The sequence below is a fragment of the Seriola lalandi genome, unplaced genomic scaffold (genome assembly GCF_002814215.2).
Source record: "Seriola lalandi dorsalis isolate HSWRI2012SDOR001 ecotype SW California unplaced genomic scaffold, Sedor1 jcf7180002054252, whole genome shotgun sequence".
NCBI lineage: Eukaryota > Metazoa > Chordata > Actinopteri > Carangiformes > Carangidae > Seriola > Seriola lalandi.
In genome coordinates this window covers 75,843-94,504 of record NW_019524805.1, presented here as the reverse complement: position 1 = coordinate 94,504, position 18,662 = coordinate 75,843, and the positions used below count along the sequence as shown (strand labels likewise).

The following is an 18,662-nucleotide window of genomic DNA, read 5'->3' as shown; positions in this document are numbered from 1 at the left end:
AATAAAAAACTTTCACAGATTATTTTTAACAACACTGCCTAGATAATTAAATAGCAAGTCACAAGCCATAAATCGAGTATTTTCTAATCGATAGAAGCTTCTGTCGCTGGGGAGCTGCAGCATTGGTGATAATGTTGCTGAAAGTTATTCATTTCCTGTCATCAATCAACAGACACAAAATGCTGTTGAAAACATGAAGAAGTTTGTAGTAGTTCTCTTACCTTGCAGCTAAAGATCCAGGTTTATTACCTAGGACTGAAGGATCGTCTTTGGACTGGTCGGTGTTGAAAGAAATGGATCCTGAGGACTCTGGTCGGTCCTCGTCTTCCTCCACCCAATCACTCATCCTCTGGACTTCAGCCAGTCTGAAAGGGAAACCACTAACACTGACTGTGAGCTCACAAACACAAGAACCACAGGAAGTAACACAGACACGAGTGTTTGCAGTACTATAAAACCAGTCAGCACCCCACCTGATCAGTTTACCTGGGTTAATTCTAGGTTCCATGTTTAATAATCAGCTCATTATATCTGTGTTGTGACCACATATGAATCAAACTGTTGATTCCCTGAACAGACAGAACAGGAAGAACCAAACCTCATATCATCTCCCCTCCTGTTCAGTGTCTTTATGAGGACAGTTCAATCTGACTCTTCATCCCTCCACAGTCCACAGGGGGAAAACTCACTCAGACACTTAGACAGTAAAATAATAATTATGTTGTATTAACACTCACCTACTTCAGCCTTATGCTTCCCTCTTTCTGCTCTGTCCAGTTAAAATCTGGAGTCTGAAGTAACTGACGGAACAAGTTGAGTTTCAGTTCCTCTCCTCTCCATTTACAGTCTGCTTATGTGAGTGTGTGTTGCTTACCAGTTAAAGGTTCAGAGAATTAAATTTTTTTTTTTTTTTAGTTATTTTTTGGGCATTTTTGCCTTTATTCGGATAGTGAAGTGAGAGAGAGACAGGAAACTCAGAGAGAGAGAGAGAGAGGGGATGACATGCAGCAAAGGGCTACAGGTCGGATTCAAACCCATGGCCACTGCGGTTGGGAGTAAGCACATGTGGTACGCGTCGTACCAGGTGAGCCACCTGAGTAAATGAGATTTTAAACAATAATATAGCTGCTTTCCAGAATTTCCTGCACTGAAGAAAACACTTGTTTCTTTTACAAAGGCCTCCAACAAAGAAAGTTTTTGCTGGCTCCATCAGTGTCTTAAATTGGTACCACGGTCACAGTGTCTTTACCATTTGTACAAGTGCAGTCCCAATTTCTTTCCCAGTCCAACCTTGCAGCGAATACTGGTCTGGCTTTACCAAGAGCAGAACCCTGCTAAAGGGTCCAGCTTCACTCAGAACCAACTTGATGGCTGCATAATAGTGACCTCCTGCAGCAGACATGAAAACGTTAGCTAGCTTGCCTTTACCCACATTATGAATGTATTCAGCTAATGTTGCTAGCTGGCTAACTGTCAGCATTGCTGTGGAGCATGTCACAATGCAAATGGGAAAATGCTTGTGGTTGGATTGTTTTTTTGCCGCTCTCCTGTTACAACAGTAACTTTATTCAGTTGAGCCTCTTGTCATGTGTCTAGTGGCCACTTTACCTGAGGGGAGAGCTAAGGTGTAGCTAAGGTGTAGCTGAGGTGTAGCTGAGGTGTAGCTAAGGTGTAGCTGAAGTGTAGCTGAGGTGTAGCTAAGGTGTAGCTAAGGTGTAGCTGAGGTGTAGCTAAGGTGTAGCTGAGGTGTAGCTAAGGTTTAGCTGAGGTGTAGCTAAGGTGTAGCTGAAGTGTAGCTGAGGTGTAGCTGAGGTGTAACTAAGGTGTAGCTGAGGTGTAGCTGAGGTGTAGCTAAGGTTTAGCTGAGGTGTAGCTAAGGTGTAGCTAAGGTGTAGCTGAGGTGTAGCTGAGGTGTAGCTAAGGTGTAGCTGAGGTGTAGCTGAGGTGTAGCTAAGGTTTAGCTGAGGTGTAGCTAAGGTGTAGCTAAGGACGCAATTGTTCAATTAGCTTCAAACTGAACGAAGTCAAGTCTAAACTTATAGACTAACAAATATTATTAATTCACTTCATTTTACCTTTAATAAACCAACGTGAGAGCTGACGGACAGAAAAGTTAACAGACAAAATGAGCAGAACACCAACTCTTGACCAACTCCCCAGTGGCGGTAAATGCTAATGTCGCATATCTTTGCTAACGAAGAAAACTCGGCTAACTTAAAAATGAGCTAAAATACTTAAAGACAGATGAAATAATTAAACTCACCTTGTTTCCTTTTCTACTGAAGAAAAATAAATCATTCACCTCTCCCGCACAGCCTTTAATTTAATATAAAATACCATGAGTTACCCTTTCTGTAACATTTTCCGTAACGGTCGATTAACGGTTACCGTATCCGCCTACGTTCCTTTCAAAATAAACTTCACAGGAAATACAAAATAAAAGCAGAGTAAAATACACCAATCTGCTATTATCGTTAAAAAAAATTGAACCACACTCGCAAACGTTTAAAACTTAAACCACAGCGTTTCAAAGCTCATTTTAAATAGCTACACTACTGTCATTTCATTTACTATTATTTTGCTTCGATACTCCTCTTTCAACAAAACAAAAAAGTCATATTTCCTTTTTCTTGCATTGCATGAAAACTGTTGATGCAATGAGATGAGATTTTAGTAGTGTGTCACGTGGTGTGTGTGTTTGTCTGAGTTTCAAAGAACCTCAAACAGAAAAATCAAAACATGTGCAATTTGCAACACTTTTAATGCAAAATACAGAACAATCTGAACATCCAAACCAACGACTATGCAAATTTTGTTCTGTTTTTTTCTTGTATCTCAACTGTCCAAAATGTCACGTTTTGGCATCATCCTCCTTCAGAAATGTGTATTTACCTGCACGTTCTTACTCCCATCACAGGTCAGTGGGTAACGTCTTCCTCATGTCCACTGTGAGGACTGACACCAAGCTCAGTCTCATTAAGATGCAGGACAGACTTCCAGACATTGTGGGTTTTGTCTTGTTCTAGGTTCCACATGAAAGAGGATTCCTTTGTGGGGAAACACCGTGAACAGGATTTCAGCACATATTTCATTTCCCCAAACTCACAGTGAGCAGAAATTACTCGAGCGGCCTGCAGACAGTCTACGCCACAGCGGGGATAAAGTACTGCAGAGAAACGTCTTCATGCAGCAGAATCAAGTGGAGGACTCTCTGGTGGACGATATCTGTTGGTGACAGAAAAATAATGACTATTCTGATAATTGACTTATTGTTCAAAAGTAATTATTCTCAAATAAATAAATGGAGGACAAATGTCTTCATATTAACCCAGGTCACTGAGATTTTCAAATCCACGTGGTGTTTCAATTGTTTCCCTTATCATAATGCTGATGTCATGATGTTTGAATTATCACAGTGTATCTGCAGTCACTGGGCAACACCTGCACCTGGATGAGCTGTGGAGCTGTGGGCTGACTTACTGCACATGGCCTTGCTGGGGTTGACCTGCTGTCCCATGAGGAACTGTTGCAGCCTCCTGATGTCCACTCTGGCCTCGGCCATGGCCTCTGCGTCCCTGCTCTGAGACGCACTGCCGCCCTGTGAGGCGTCATCACCTGGAGTGAGGGGACAGGAGGCGGGGTGGGGTGGGGTGGAGGATGAAGAGACACGTGTGAAACAAGGGTCATGGAACCAGATCATGAACTGTGAGCTTCTCCATTAGCTGGGAAGAAGAAGAACTACACTACAATAATAAAGCTGCATCCGTACATTTCATCTTATTGTTAATTTTTCTGTTCATATTTAAGATATCTGACCTGCAGTACTTGCTTGTTTATATTTCTTCTTACTATATTTATTGTTATGCGCCAAAAGACCAAAGAAAATTCTCTGTTCATTGAAAACCTACTTGACAATAAACAATTCTATTGTATTAATTGATTACTTTTGCAGGCTTTGGTCCACTAATCAATGTAATGGACAAATTAAAAAATCCTAAATTTAATCTCAATCTGTCCAGTAGATGTTGAGATATTCTACAGGATTGTTGTTAGTGCACCTAAAAAAACAGGTGCAATAACGAGCAGTGTTTTTACCCCACGGAGGGTTCCCCAGGTCTTTGAAGTGAGTGGTGACAGAAACCAGATCAGTCTCGATCTTCAGGTTCATCTCTCCGCTCAGGTTGGCCTCGATTACCTGATACAAACACACACAGACAAACTTTAACTTACACACGTCACCTCAGAGTTTCTGCAGGTTTCAAGAAGCTGGACATGAGAATTTTCACTGAAGCTTTAGACCAATCAAAAGGGCAATTCAATTTTCACGGGGTGTTATTATTTTAATAGTTTTGTCCATAATTTTTTATCAGCAGTGATAATGTTGACATATTTAAGCAGGAACACGTTTCCCTGCACACATCGCCCTCAAGCCGCATTCAGACAGGATTAAATTACAGGAGGAGGGGAGGAACAAAATGTCATCCACCTGGACGCCATGTTAGTCTGTCATAATCTTCATCTTCAATAACGTCCATCCACTTCGTCTTGTGAGACATTTCAGTTTCAAAATCTGCCTCCAAACTTTTCCGTTCACCACATTAGTTCATGTTTTGTTTAATTGATTTTAAGATGATGTTAATGTTTAATATGAATATCTGATCCTACCAGGAAGTTGGAGAGGTTCTTCATTCTGTCCACGACGTTCTTCATGGTCTTCAGAGGAGGCAGGTAGATACTGACCTGCAGGGACAGACACATAACAAGAGACATTTTAAAAATCACCTGCACTTGTAAAGGAGGACGAATTCCAGAGGGAAGCTGTCGTCTGATATTTGTCTCCAGTGTTTGGTTAAGTATTCCGACATGTATGGGACTTTCCGGTGCTGTCACTTACATCAAAGTCTGGCATGCTCGGTTCTTTGAATTCATGCCAGAGTTTCCGGGGGATGACGTCAACCGGGACGTCGTGAGTGACAACTCGGCTGATGCTGGACAGAGTGGGCTGGACAGAATGAGAAGCAGTTATGTGTCTCAGACTTGACAAAGCTCTGTGATATTGTCATAGTTAAACCTGCAGTAACTCATTTTTCTGGCCACATGTTTTCAGCAGGAACAAGTGGTGAACACTTGAACACATCATCACCAAACCGCATCTAGCAGTCACAGAGCAACATGATCATTCACGTGGAGGGGTGTTTGTGTCACCTCATGAATCTCAGTCCAGTATGAGCTCAACTACAGAGGCTTTTACAGCCGATTCTCTGGTTGTTTCTGCTGCCCCCAAGTGGCCAGAAATAAAACATGAAGAGAATAAACAAAGATTTTATCAGTATCAGTGATACAAAAAAATAAGCATTTATAATTACAACCGTTTTTAAGTTTGAATAAACATAAGAGATCTGAGGCCTGTGTATGTATATGTATGTGTGAATGTAGTGGGACAGTCTGTGGTGACACACAGGGACAAACTGTCCTGCAAGAAATGACTTTGAGTTGGTTAAGTCATTTTTTCAGTCTCACCAGCTCTGCAGCGATGGTGAGGCAGGGACAGTGCTTCTTGGTCAGTTTCACTTTGACGGCCTTGGCGTTCTGGACCGTCTTCAGGGCTCTGGACAGGTTCTCTGGAGTCACCTCCAGACATATCTCATTGTCCTCAGAGGACACGCCCTCCATCTGGTACTCGTCGAAGAAGTTGGCCTGCAGGGAGGAGGGACAGGATGAGCTTCTTGCGCTCTTTCTACAGAGAAGAAGAAACACTGTAAAGCACTAAGGATGGCGGGCAGGATTCTACCCCTCACACACCCTGTTGCCTCCCCTCAGGACGCCGGCTTCACTGCCCCGGCTGCAGGACACAGAGGAGGAGGGGTACGTTTTGCACAGTTGATTGACTTTTGTTATTTTTGTGTTTCTTAATGCCAACGCTATGTTCCCTTTAAACTACCCCCCGGGGTCAAATGAAGTTTCTTGAATTGAATTGTATACGATTGTAGACTGATCACTCAGCAACGTTTTGATCACTGATTGATCATTTTGTTTCATCTTTTAAGATAAAACATCAAACATTCTCAGGTTTCAGTTTCTCAAATGTGAGGATTCGCGTTTTTTTGTTTTATCTCAGTTTAAATTGAACATTTAAGATTTAGACAGTTGTTCAGACCAAACAAGGTTGAAAGTGCTTCACAGTGTCTCACACGGACCCATTCAATGATCTTCTCCTTTCTAGATTACCAAACCCAGACATTATTTTTGCTACTCTACTTCAGAAATATGTTTTAATATCTAACCTATCCTGGTGTCTTGAACTCGTCTCATTTTCCTGTCAATTTTCCGAGCTCCTTCCAAACCTGCCTCAACTCTAGGTGTTTTCTTTCCCGACAGGTGAAACACTGACGTGTGCTCTCACCTGTGACAGCTCACACCACATGCTGACCCCTCCATTGGCCACTTTACCAGACAGAACGAAGAACAGGTTGTCTGGAGTCAGTCGCAGGACGCACATCTTCGTCAGCTTTGAGATGGTGGTGATGACTCCTGGCGAGGATGAGGAAGGACAAGGTTAGGGTTAGGACAGGTTACTTTCAGACACAGACAGAGACCAGGTCAGTCAGCCAGGAACTATTTACTGAATTTAAGACCACAACATTTACAGATGTGGTAGATTAAAGTAAAACTATACAAAGTTTACATATAAATAAAATTCATTCGCTGCCTGGAAGTATCTGAACATTGTTTAAAATGGCAGAGAGCAGATATGAGTCACTGTGTTTCAGAGACAAAGGCTGAGAGTCAATGTGTTTAATGAGTTTGATATGTGACACAGTTCTCTTCAGGATGCTGGAAATTGTGCTCTGAGCTTTTATGTTTTCACAAATAGATATGCAAATATAATATTAGGAAGCAATAATCTTTCTTTAGGCTTTATAATAAATAATAATAAATTAATATATAAAGTAACTGGACTAAATTCACTACGATAAAGAACAAGGCTGGACTTGACACCACATTTCATTTCATTCTTTCTTTTGGTGTCTTTTAAATTAGGGAAACGAAGCAGCCATTTTTAAGAAGTTAAGTATTTCAGCACTAAATATGATATATATATCATACACTCAGGCCGAACTGGAGACGGTCTCTGACATGTCCCAAAACTTCAAGACTGGACAAACTGCCGCGTTTTGAAACGTGTGTAGCGTCATATTATTTTCAATATCAAACGTGAAAGTTTTCGTGCGTACGTCTGGTGGAAGCTAACGGGCTAGCTGCGTTAGCTGGAAGCTAACGGGCTAGCTGCGTCAGCCGGAAGCTAGTTTAGCTAACGGCTAAAGCTACTCACGGGTGAAGTGGTTGAGACACGCGATGTCTATGATTTTCCCTCGGAACTTCATCAGGAGTCGTGGCGGGGAATTAAAACTGTGAAGTCGGTGAGATGTTCAGCTCTTTGGCTTCAGGCGGAATATTTTTGAAGCGACCCGCGTTTGTTTGTTTGGTCCGTCCGTGGCTAAGGTCCGGCGGAAACAGCTGCCAGCGTCAATCTGTTAACCGTTCCTTCTGATGGGTTACACTTCCGGTTTGTAAGAAACACTATTCATATACTGCAGCTATTTCTTTATTCTGTAATGTATTCTATACTGGAAAATATATTTGATTATATATCTATATTTAAAACTCGAATTATATCCACAAATACAATACCAGATGTGGAATCATTTCTGTCTTTCAAGATTTAAAACAACGACAGTAGAGTGGTTGTAAAATAAAAAAGTACCATCATAAATGATCATTTATTTGAATTTGAGGTGTTACTGAGTTTCCCCTATTTCCCTTTATGAGTGGAAAAAAACTAAAACTGAATGCTGAATGAAAAGAGCAGAATAAGTAATTGTGAAGGTTACCCATTTCTAATTAACTGCCTCAAAAGCAGAAAAATATCTACAGTAATAAAAGTCTTGTGTATGAGAGTGTGTTAAGAGAAGGACCAAACGAACCCAGTCTCTCTGAGTGACCTTTCCTTGTGTGTAAGTTCTTTTTTTCTGCAGGGTGTTGCAAATAAAGGCCTGATTATTATTTGCTCAGCAAATTAAAATGTTATTGCTAATCTCCAAGCTCCATTAGTCTGAAACAAAAGAATACCAGCCGGATTCCTCCAATAAGCTCCTTAAGTATCTGGACCAGAGTCAGGTTAAAGGTTTTGTTCCTCAGCACTGGAGCAACAGAGAGTGGAAAGTGAATTATTACAACAGTTCAGAGGGAAATCCTGTTCTTTTTAGTCACTGTGTGAGTATATACAATCACTGACACTCATATGCTGTTTAAGATGATGCTTTCTATTGTCAAAGTTGACATTTTTCTCTTTTACCTTTTGTACTTTCATTATATTTTGCTGGTGATACTGAAGTGGATGCAGGACTTTTACACTGATTTACACAAATGAGCCATTTTTCACAGTAAATACAGAGAAAGAAGAAGAGTATTTTTTATTTTTTCCCTGTTTTTAACACAGATTTGGTTTTGTTTTTTGTCCTAGTGTGTGCTGTAAAATATATATAAAATCTGTCTTTTGAGTCGCTGTAAATCACCAACTTTTTGACCTGCTGTGTGACTCTTTTTCTGTGTTCCTGTTCATTCTTGTTCTTCGTGAATAAAGCAGCTCTGTCTTCTATTGGCTCGCTGCTCTGACCGGTGACCAATCACAGGCCGTCGTTGTTAATAAAGCCTTGGTGTGGAGTCGTCTGTCAGCTGGTCTCCTCAGGTGAGTCTGGAGCTGGTTCTTCTTCGTCACGGACGGACTCGCATCACCATGGCGCCGCTGTCCCTCCAGTCCGGGGTGAGGTACGCCAGAGCTCTGCTGCCGGAGACTCTGCTGAGGTGGGTGCTGGTGCTGGTTCTGGTTCTGTGTCAGTCTGTGACTTTCAGCTCTGAGGACACTAAACGTAAGACTGTAATACTCGTGGCAGGTCGGTGTCATCAGTCCAGACCACCATCTCTCGGCACATCCTGTCCCCGGCTCAGCCTCGCTGCTTCACGGTGTGCAGCCAGAGCCGCAGGCGGCGGCGGAGCCTGGCGGCCTCCTCTGTGGACGAGCTGCTGGAGCAGGTTTCATGTCACATGTTTCTGAAGTGATCAGATCACACAAGTCGCCATGTTGCTCAGGATTCAGTCCATTTCCTCTGTGTCTCAGGTTGCCGCGGTGTTTGTGCTGTCCTGCCACTTTCTGACCCTGGTCCTGGAGGAGGACGGGACGGTGGTGGACTCGGAGGACTTCTTCCGGTCTCTGCCCAGCAACACGCCGCTGATGGTGCTGGAGAAAGGAGAGATGTGGACGCAGAACAAGGTGAGAGTCAGCTGAGAGGAGAGACCAGGTGAACTCATCACAGCCGCTCAGAGGACGTGTGAAAGGATGAGGTGAAATTCACTGAAGGAAAAAAGTTCTGTTCTGTGTTTCTGAGCTATTTTTCTCAATTAAGTTTCTTTTAAAGAACTTTTCTCTGAATTCTGGGATAATTTTCAAAGCAGACAATTATTTGTATTATTTTTTTAAGAAGACTTCTGTAAATAATTATGACATAATTCAGAAACACAGAGCATATTTTGTTTCTCTCAAGTGAATGCATTAAGCTTCCATATGAAAATACTGTTGCATCAGTAGAAACGCTCTGAAGAGACGGACACAAGAGAGTAAATGAGTGAACACAGTAACTGACTGCATCATACACATGAAGTATTTAGATATTAATATAAATCCAGATCTGTCTGAACGTTTGAGGCATTAAAAATAAAACTGAGGGTGTTTTCAGAATAAAAGCCATGACTACTTTTATTTCTCAGTAAAGAGTAAAAACCTAAATCAGACCAGTATTTGCCTTTAAACCAGCACCGGTTCTCCTCGTGCACCTGCTCAGTTCTGCAGGTTCTTGTTGTTGGTTGTGTATCAGTATTTTAAACGTGTGTGGAAATGAATCCAAAAGCCTCATTTGCTTAAAACCTGAGGATGTCGAACCACAACTGAGTCCAGATTCTCCTGCAGGTGATTTATGCTCAAGTAAACCACCAAATGTAGCGTTCTTCAGTTCGTCCACAAGATGGCAGCACGTTCCTCTGTGTGTGTGTGTGTGTGTGTGTGTGTGTGTGTGTGTGTGTGTGTGTTTCAGCAGGTGTGATCTCCACAGCATCACATGCAGGTTTTATTCACTGTACGTTTCAGATCTTACCGAGCTTCCGTCAGCCGAAGAGGAATGGGATCGCTAAGCTGACCTTTGACCTCTACAAGCTGCACCCTAAAGACTTCCTGTGCTGCTTCGGCATCAAGGCCACTGTATATGAGATGTACACGCTGTCCTACGACTTCAGGTGCACCACAGTGAAACAGGTGCTCAGGTGAGTGGACCTCGACCGGAGCCGCTCTCTGTTGCCCTGACTGATGCTTCCTTCATGCAGCTGCAGTGTGTTGGTTTCGTCTCTCCCCGTCAGGTTGGTGCTGCGCTGCTTCACCTACCTGACCAGACTGGCAGGTCAGCTGCTGCTCTGCACATCCTCCTCCTTACTGCAGTTCACCGGAGACGACGACTGCTAGTGTGTGTGTTCATTTAACGGCTCACACACTCCGTTTGTTCCAAGATGCAGCTGATGAATCTGCTCCATCAGACTGAGATGGTTTTATTCACATTGAATCATGTTTTAACCGTCTGAATGTCTGTAGTTTCTGTGTTTAGACTTTTTATCTTTGTAAAGCTGTAAAATAGATGAAAAATGTTGCTGCTGTAAATCAAACGTATAAATAAAGATTGTTTTTCTAGTTTATCCAGATCTCTAAGTTTCTGTCAGAAAAAAACAAATGATCTTTAAAACTAGCACCACCTCTTCGTGGTCATATCCCTCCGCCGCTCAGACTAGTTCCAGGTCACATCCTGTTTATCCAGAGTCAGAGAACATGAACTATTTGTGTGAAATTTTGTGATAATTGCTGTGTGAAGTCTTGAGTTACAGAGGTCACACTGACCGTGACCTTTTACCTTTAGCCACCAAAATCTAATCGGTCTATCCTTGAGTCCTGGTGAATGTTTGTGTGAAATGTGAAGAAGTTCCTTCAGGGTGTTACTGAGACATCGCGTCTACAAGAATGAGATGGACCTGAAAACAAAATGGCCGCTCCGACGGTCCCTGGCGGAGGATTTAAAAAGAAAAGAAAAGTGGACACTCTGGAGACAAAACTCTATCAAACTGATTTTTCTCACTTGATTTTCAAACAAAAAGAGTAAAGTGCATGTTTATATTTCATTATAGAGCTTTAAGTTAGTTTAGACTTTGTTTTCTTATGGCGGGAACAAACAACCACCTGACCTCAGGGCTGAACCTGAACTCAGCTGATGGAGACGGACATTAAACGCCGTCTGCTGCAGGACGGAGGAGCTGCTGATGAATTCCTGTTTTACAGCTCAGCTGCTGCGGCCTCAGCAGCAGCTGAGCTCTTCATCATCCTCTCTGAGGGAACGTCTGCACATGTTCCCTGCAGGTGGTCTTCCTCATTCCTCTGAGCAGAGTCAAACCTCCACCTGCCTCACCACACTCTCCTGTTTGTACCAGGAGCTGCATCTTGTTTAATGCTGAGTGGGACAAACTGGACTCTGGCTGGAGCCCATGGGTGCCCCCTCCCCTCAGGGCGTGGTCGCATGAACGCGCATGAGAGGAGGAGGAGGAGGAGGAGGAGGAGGAGATGAAGCCGGTCGCTCGCCCCCGTTGAACAGACGCGCACCGGCATCGGGCAGAAGAGGAACCGACAACCCGTCAGGAAACAAGCAGAAGAAACAGAGGAAGAAAGAAAGATGAGAGAAATCGTTCACATCCAGGCGGGACAGTGCGGGAACCAGATCGGGACCAAGGTACAGAGCGGGTTTTGTTCCGTGTTGTAGACTGAGGCTGATGAAGTTTACAGGACTCACTCTGACTCACTGGAATAACCTGAGCAACACGTGCACCGATATAATACATGCATATATTTAATATTTCAGTACATGGAATATCTGAACATATAAAATAAAAACATGTAAACATCATATATGAAACCTATTAGAAAGTGGAACTTTTAATATCTAGCTCGTACAAATATGTATGTTGTATATATTGTAGACATGTTATATTAATATATATCCATCTCTCAGCCTGTCAATACATGATCCTATATATATGATATTGATGTTATAAACAGGACGGTCCAAAAGTCTGAGATATACATGTTTAAAATTAATAAGAAAATAATAATAAAAACATATATAAACACATACAATCTTTATTCTTCTTGCAACATGTTACACCATATAAAAATTAATCATATAGTTTTATTATATGCACATACAAATTTTACTATGGGTAATTCCCACGTTATATAAACTTATATCTTCATATATATGTGTGATAATACATCACTCTTGATATAGGGGCATATATGTCATATCTTACATGTGTGTGTGGGAAGCACAGAAACATGTGACACGTGAACTCTGGAGGACGGCGAGTGAAACGTGTTCATGCTGAACAGGCAGATACAGAATACAGAGGAGTGATGACTATCATGGATCTGCAGCTGAAGTTTCCAATCAGTTAGAATGAATGAATGAGTGAATGAGTGAATGAGTGAGTGTAAATGAACGAGTGTCGGGAGCCTCTGCTCTCTGTCCTGTAATAAACTCATCACAGTGGTGAGGGGGAGTGAAGTGAACTCTCTGAGCCACTGTGAGACTATTCAAGGAATCTGTGTGAACAAACACACACAGACACACACACACACACACACACACACACACACACACACACACACACACACACAACTATTCCAGTGCGAGTTCTGTGGGCTGTAAAAGTCAAAAGGCGTGAACCAGAGAAGAAAGTGAAGCAAACAAATGAACAGCGAGCAGGTCACTGTAACCACAAAGGCTGCTGGGTAATGACCCACTGTGCCTGTGTGTGTGTGTGTGTGTGTGTGTGTGGAAAGTATGTAACTCAGCAGAGACACAGCTTTTCAAACAAGGGCTCGGGTTGTAGATGAAAGTAGAGGAACAGCTGCAGCAGTTAAAGATCCAGTTCATGTTGCAGATCTACAGTCAAACTGCAGAGATCACAAACACCAGTCTGTTCGTTAATTAACCCTTTAAAGGGTCAGTTCACCCAGATCAGGAGCAGCAGCCTGTCCAGGGTTTACACCCAGGCATCAACCCTCAAGGCTGAAACATGAAGAACATGAAGCTGCAGTTCCTCTAACGGCCACTAGAGTCTGGCTCCAACAGTGAGTCAGTCCCCATAGACTCCCATGTTAAAATGTCCAACTTTACAGCAGAAATAAATATGTTTACAGCCTGGTACAAAAACTGTTTTGGTCTCTAGAGCTAATTTCCTCCTTCATGACACCTGTTGATATAACTCACCTGTTTATATAACTCACCTGTTTATATAACTCACCTGTTTATATTTTATTAAGGACTAAAGTTATGGAGGATTGAGGGCGTGGCCTCTTTGAGTGACAGGTGGGTGAGCATATGTTGTTACAAACTGACATTCATCAAGGTCTCAGCTCCACCCACGTCCCTCCTCTCTGACCATTTAAGGATTAGCTGGGAGTTAGGGGGTGGAGTCAAACACTGCCAAGATGGCGAGGGTGGAGCAGCTCACTGTGAGCAGCTCACTCTGAGCTTCAGAAACCTGTGGGTGACATCACGGAGGCGGCATCCATCTTTATTTACTATGTGTGTATACCCGCCTCTCTCCCAGTGTCCGATGGGATTGGCTGATGGATGGATGGATTGTATTGGGATGGAGACAGAAATCCGAGAGCTCGTATCCAACACATCTACTGTAGTTATGCATTTTGTTTTGCGTGAGTTTATTTTCTGTGTTGAAAGAAACAGAACCATCCCTCTTCCTGGTTGGACAGACGTCATATAGATCCTGTAAATACAGATGTGACAGAAGTGGAAACTGTCCACAGACGACTGCAGTCCACTGTGTCCCTGCAGACTCTGACGGCCTGGACTTTAAAAAAATGTTAAGCTATTTCTCTGTTGGCGTTAAATTTCATTTCCACAGCCACTGCCAGTTTGTTTCATCTGAAAACAGCAAAATCTCCAGCAATTTATTAAAACACGTGGAGCTCTGCAGGTGGAAAAGGTGAGAGAGGGCAGGAAGTCAGGCGTTATCTGAGCTCTTTTCTTCTTCTTCTCTTTTTGTGCCGCTGCTGTGACTCGGTCAGTTTTGGGAAGTGATCAGCGACGAGCACGGCATCGACCCGGCGGGAAACTACGTGGGTGACTCGAGTCTTCAGCTGGACAGAGTCAACGTCTACTACAATGAAGCATCCTGTAAGTACAATGTGTGTGTGTGTGTGTGTGTGAGTGAGTGTGTGTGTGTGTGTGTGTGTGAGTGTGTGTGTGTGAGTGTGTGTGTGTGAGTGTGTGTGTGAGTCACACACTTCCCCTGAATGACTGGTGATGGTCTAAGTTTGGCTTCTACTGAAAGATTAAACTCAAACTAACATGAAGCCTTTAGTCTTTATTCATCACTGTGATTTTTTTTCTTCATTTTATTAATTTCATCTTCCATCAGTGGATTTAAACAAGTGTTTCCAGAGTTGACCAACAAAAAGCCCGATCACCAGATCACTGAGATACCGAGGAAAACTTAAAATCATGATAACGCTCAGGCGAGTTCTGCAGCGTCTCTGTGACACTCAGGCCCAAATTATAACAAATACAACTTTAAGTTTTTTCAGTGTCGCTGTTACATTGCTGCTGGCAGCTGAAGAAGCAGAAGCTAAACCCCAGGACTGACAGTCTTCTCTGTTCGTGCAGCACATAAATACGTCCCCCGGGCTGTGTTGGTGGACCTGGAACCAGGAACCATGGACAGCGTTCGCTCAGGAGCCTTCGGACAACTCTTCAGACCGGACAACTTCATCTTCGGTAACAATCACCAGGATGTTCATTAGATTCTTTGAAACATATTAATTTACCAGTTACTGGACTGAGCAGCTTTTTTACTTTTACTAATGAGTAACTCCAATTAAATTCATCAGTTTGATAAATATCTGAACTTAATTTTATTTTCTTGCTTTAATGGCACAAATATGAAAATCAGTGGCGTGTGTTTGTGTCTGGTGTTGCCTCTGTCTCCACCAGGAAACATCTGAGTCTTTAGCTGCTGAATGCTCCACAGTCAAACACTGAGACTGAACCACAACACGCCACAAAAACCAAAGCTAGGAGCTAAAAGAGACTGAATCAGCAGCATAAGGTGCATTTGACTGGGTGTTAAAAAAAGAAAGGGATTATCGCAGCTTTCAGAGTGGAGGTTTGTGCGGTTACACGGCACAGAGCTGCAGCAGCAGTGAAACTTTCCAGCATTAAATCTGCACAGCGAACAGACACAGCGAACAGACACAGCGAGTGTTTTATGAGAAGCGGGAAGGTCGTAGATCTCGGTCTGACTCACACATGAAATCAAATCCAGCAGCTCCTCCGTCCTCCTGTCCCTGAAAACTGGGTCACCACTCCAGTCTCTGTCTGCACGCATGTTCCCATCTGTTGTGGTGATCATTTTACATTTCACACATGGATTTTCTCCCTGCTGATTGGTCGCCCGTAGGTCAGACAGGTGCGGGGAACAACTGGGCCAAAGGTCACTACACGGAGGGGGCGGAGCTCGTGGACTCAGTCCTGGACGTAGTGAGGAAGGAGTGTGAGCACTGCGACTGTCTCCAGGTGAACAGCACCACTGGTTTTAAACTTTCATGTGTCCGAGGTAGAGCTGCCTGAAGGAGGCAGGAATAAGCTCATTGGCTGGGTTGAACCCCTGTGGGCGGAGCTAAAGTACACTTTTCTTCTTTTATGTTTGAATTTACAGGAATCATAATCTAGTAAAGTAAATCAATTAATTTATAGGCATCACTATCTCCTTGATTATTTTTCATAAAGGATGAAAGTTCCTCACTCTCAGTTGCCCCAAATGCCCCAAATGCCCCAAATGCCCCGGGTCCTCTGGTGATTAGATTTTGATAATTGGATCAATTGCAAATGTATTTAATTTATTGTCGGTGTCCACTATCATTTATTATCAGATTAAATTACAGTAGTTCCTGATCCGTTTTAATCTTTTATATAGAATAATAACATGGCTGCTTGTGTTTACACATTCAACTGATAAGTAAATAAACAAACACAGAACATAAATGTGTAAACAGGAAGCCTGACGATGAGCTGATGAACTTGTGCCTGCAGGGTTTCCAGCTGACTCACTCGCTGGGGGGCGGCACCGGCTCAGGCATGGGCACCCTGCTGATCAGCAAGATCCGGGAGGAGTATCCCGACCGGATCATGAACACCTTCAGCGTCATGCCGTCACCTAAGGTATGAGGAGGAACCCTGTGTGTCTGTCCCCTCGTCCTCTAACCCTCGCTCGCTGAAACCCTTCCGACGGCTCGTGGTGTTAATCCTTTCTTTTCTCTTCACGTTCTTGACGCATCAGGTGTCGGACACGGTGGTGGAGCCTTACAACGCCACGCTGTCGGTCCATCAGCTGGTCGAGAACACAGACGAGACCTACTGCATCGACAACGAGGCTCTGTACGACATCTGCTTCCGCACTCTCAAACTCACGACGCCAACCTACGGCGACCTCAACCACCTGGTGTCGGCCACCATGAGCGGCGTGACGACTTCCCTCCGTTTCCCCGGACAGCTCAACGCAGATCTCCGTAAGCTGGCCGTCAACATGGTGCCTTTCCCCAGACTCCACTTCTTCATGCCGGGGTTCGCTCCTCTGACGGCGAGGGGCAGCCAGCAGTACCGGGCCCTCACCGTTCCCGAGCTCACCCAGCAGATGTTTGATGCCAGGAACATGATGGCGGCCTGCGACCCTCGCCACGGCCGCTACCTGACCGTTGCCACCGTCTTCCGCGGGCCCATGTCCATGAAGGAGGTGGACGAGCAGATGCTGAACGTCCAGAACAAGAACAGCAGCTACTTCGTGGAGTGGATCCCCAACAACGTCAAGGTGGCGGTCTGCGACATCGCTCCGCGCGGGCTCAAGATGGCCGCCACCTTCATTGGCAACAGCACGGCCATCCAAGAGCTGTTCAAGAGGATCTCAGAGCAGTTCTCCGCCATGTTCCGCAGAAAGGCCTTCCTGCACTGGTTCACGGGCGAGGGCATGGACGAGATGGAGTTCACTGAGGCGGAGAGCAACATGAACGACCTGGTGTCCGAGTACCAGCAGTACCAGGAGGCCACCGCCAACGACGGCGAGGAGAACTTTGAGGACGAGGAGGACGAGATCAACGAGTAAGGAGACCGAACACGATTGGTAAAGGTCTGAGAGAACACTGGTAGAGGCATCATGGGAGGTCAGGTCCAGCTGTTCTCACACAAAGAGACAGTTAGTCAACGGTGAACTAGTTCGTTTGAGTTTTGAGAACTTATTCTTTTGGGAAAGTAAAAACATTAAACAGCTGCATGAATCCAGTTGTTCAGACGAGTAATTCTTGGGCACTGATCAGAAATCTGGATTTAAAAATGGTTTCTGGTTCCTTATAAAGGGAGTAAGTTATTATTTTATTATTTTATAAACCTGAAATCTGATGGAATGACAAAAAAATTCATCAACTAATTCATCTAAAGTGAAAATACTCGTTAGCTGTGTCATTAAAAACAAGCAGGACGAGCTTTTCTAATCTAAAACACCACTGACGAACTGTCAGTGTGTTCCACCACAGGTTTGTTTTTCTATTTATCAAACTTCATAACTTCTACAATAAACAACTTTTATATACTTTTATCTGAGGAGGTGCACACTTCAACACAACCCTACATTTTCCCTGGTTTCTTCTGACAATAATAAAAATCCTCCTCGAACGTTAACATGTCGTCTTTGTCTAAAAGAAATCAAACTTTAACCACAGAGGCATCAGATCAGAAAACACTTGTGTCGGTGTTGAAGACGGTGATAAATGACCCGTCTGTTGTTTGATACGATCGTCTGTTGATCGACCACGACACTAAATGTTTGGTCGCAGTTGGTAAAATAAAAACCTGATATAGAAACGCACCGACACGAGACTCGAAACCTTAAAGGGGAAAGAAAGATGATAGATATGATGATGATAGATAAACAGACACACACAAGCTGCAGGATCCCGATCAACACTGTTTGTATTGTGTTTGAGTGTTTGTTGTTTTCAAACTGTGACTTTTGTACATGTGAGCTGTGAGTGTCTGAAGAGAGGTCGAAATAAAAGCTTCTTTCAAGGCCTTAAAGTGTTGCATGTCTACTGCGTTTGTGTGTTTCCATCTGTACTGTGCGTTATGTTCTAATGGACCTGTCTCTGCTGCTGTGTGTCCATGTTAAACATGAATCGTCTTACATTGGTTCAAGCACTTCTTACTTTAATTATTATTAAAAGTTTTGCTATCGCTACACAGCTAACATTAGCATTAACAGCTCTTTACTTACCTGTCAAGAAGAAATGTGAGTTCAGCATCAAACCCTCTTATTTTGCTTCTGTTTCCATCACTTCTTTTGCTCTACTGGAGTTAGCATGCTAACCAGTTAGCCTTGTCACTTTCCGATACCGAGTCACTGTAGCACTAATCAGAGGATTAGTATTCAAATCTCCTGTATTGTAA

The 18,662-nt window shown here is 43.4% G+C and overlaps 3 protein-coding genes across 4 annotated transcripts in view; 2 read left to right on the top strand and 1 right to left on the bottom strand.

Annotated features, from left to right (window-relative positions):
• Nucleotides 1–2,744: 2,744 nt before the first annotated feature.
• On the bottom strand, nucleotides 2,745–7,500 carry hus1 (HUS1 checkpoint clamp component). 2 transcript variants are annotated; one of them, XM_023404607.2, is made up of 8 exons: nucleotides 7,334–7,500; nucleotides 6,404–6,531; nucleotides 5,521–5,697; nucleotides 4,895–5,002; nucleotides 4,666–4,740; nucleotides 4,096–4,195; nucleotides 3,481–3,615; nucleotides 2,745–3,225 (listed from the first exon to the last, which is right to left on the bottom strand). In XM_023404607.2, the coding sequence occupies exons 1-8, from the start codon at nucleotides 7,383–7,385 to the stop codon at nucleotides 3,143–3,145; spliced, it is 858 nt and encodes a 285-aa protein (XP_023260375.1). In that variant the 5' UTR covers nucleotides 7,386–7,500; the 3' UTR covers nucleotides 2,745–3,142. The 2 variants fall into 2 exon arrangements, with proteins under 2 accessions (XP_023260375.1, XP_087029670.1); XM_087173544.1 differs by lacking the exon at nucleotides 7,334–7,500 and adding an exon at nucleotides 7,110–7,223.
• A 1,246-nt stretch (nucleotides 7,501–8,746) lies between these two features.
• On the top strand, nucleotides 8,747–10,797 carry cidea (cell death inducing DFFA like effector a). The gene is made up of 5 exons (XM_023404610.2): nucleotides 8,747–8,865; nucleotides 8,955–9,093; nucleotides 9,179–9,331; nucleotides 10,202–10,374; nucleotides 10,468–10,797. Exons 1-5 carry the CDS (start codon nucleotides 8,798–8,800, stop codon nucleotides 10,568–10,570), a joined length of 636 nt encoding a protein of 211 aa, XP_023260378.1. The 5' UTR covers nucleotides 8,747–8,797; the 3' UTR covers nucleotides 10,571–10,797.
• A 922-nt stretch (nucleotides 10,798–11,719) lies between these two features.
• The window catches only part of tubb6 (tubulin, beta 6 class V), a 9,280-nt gene continuing 2,337 nt past the window's right edge, over nucleotides 11,720–18,662 (top strand). Inside the window, exons 1-6 of the mRNA XM_023404609.2 lie at nucleotides 11,720–11,876; nucleotides 14,237–14,345; nucleotides 14,835–14,945; nucleotides 15,628–15,743; nucleotides 16,260–16,388; nucleotides 16,507–17,321. Of these exons, the coding sequence (XP_023260377.1) occupies nucleotides 11,820–11,876; nucleotides 14,237–14,345; nucleotides 14,835–14,945; nucleotides 15,628–15,743; nucleotides 16,260–16,388; nucleotides 16,507–17,321 (1,337 nt within the window). The 5' untranslated portion in view covers nucleotides 11,720–11,819. The remainder of the gene's footprint in view (nucleotides 11,877–14,236; nucleotides 14,346–14,834; nucleotides 14,946–15,627; nucleotides 15,744–16,259; nucleotides 16,389–16,506; nucleotides 17,322–18,662) is intronic.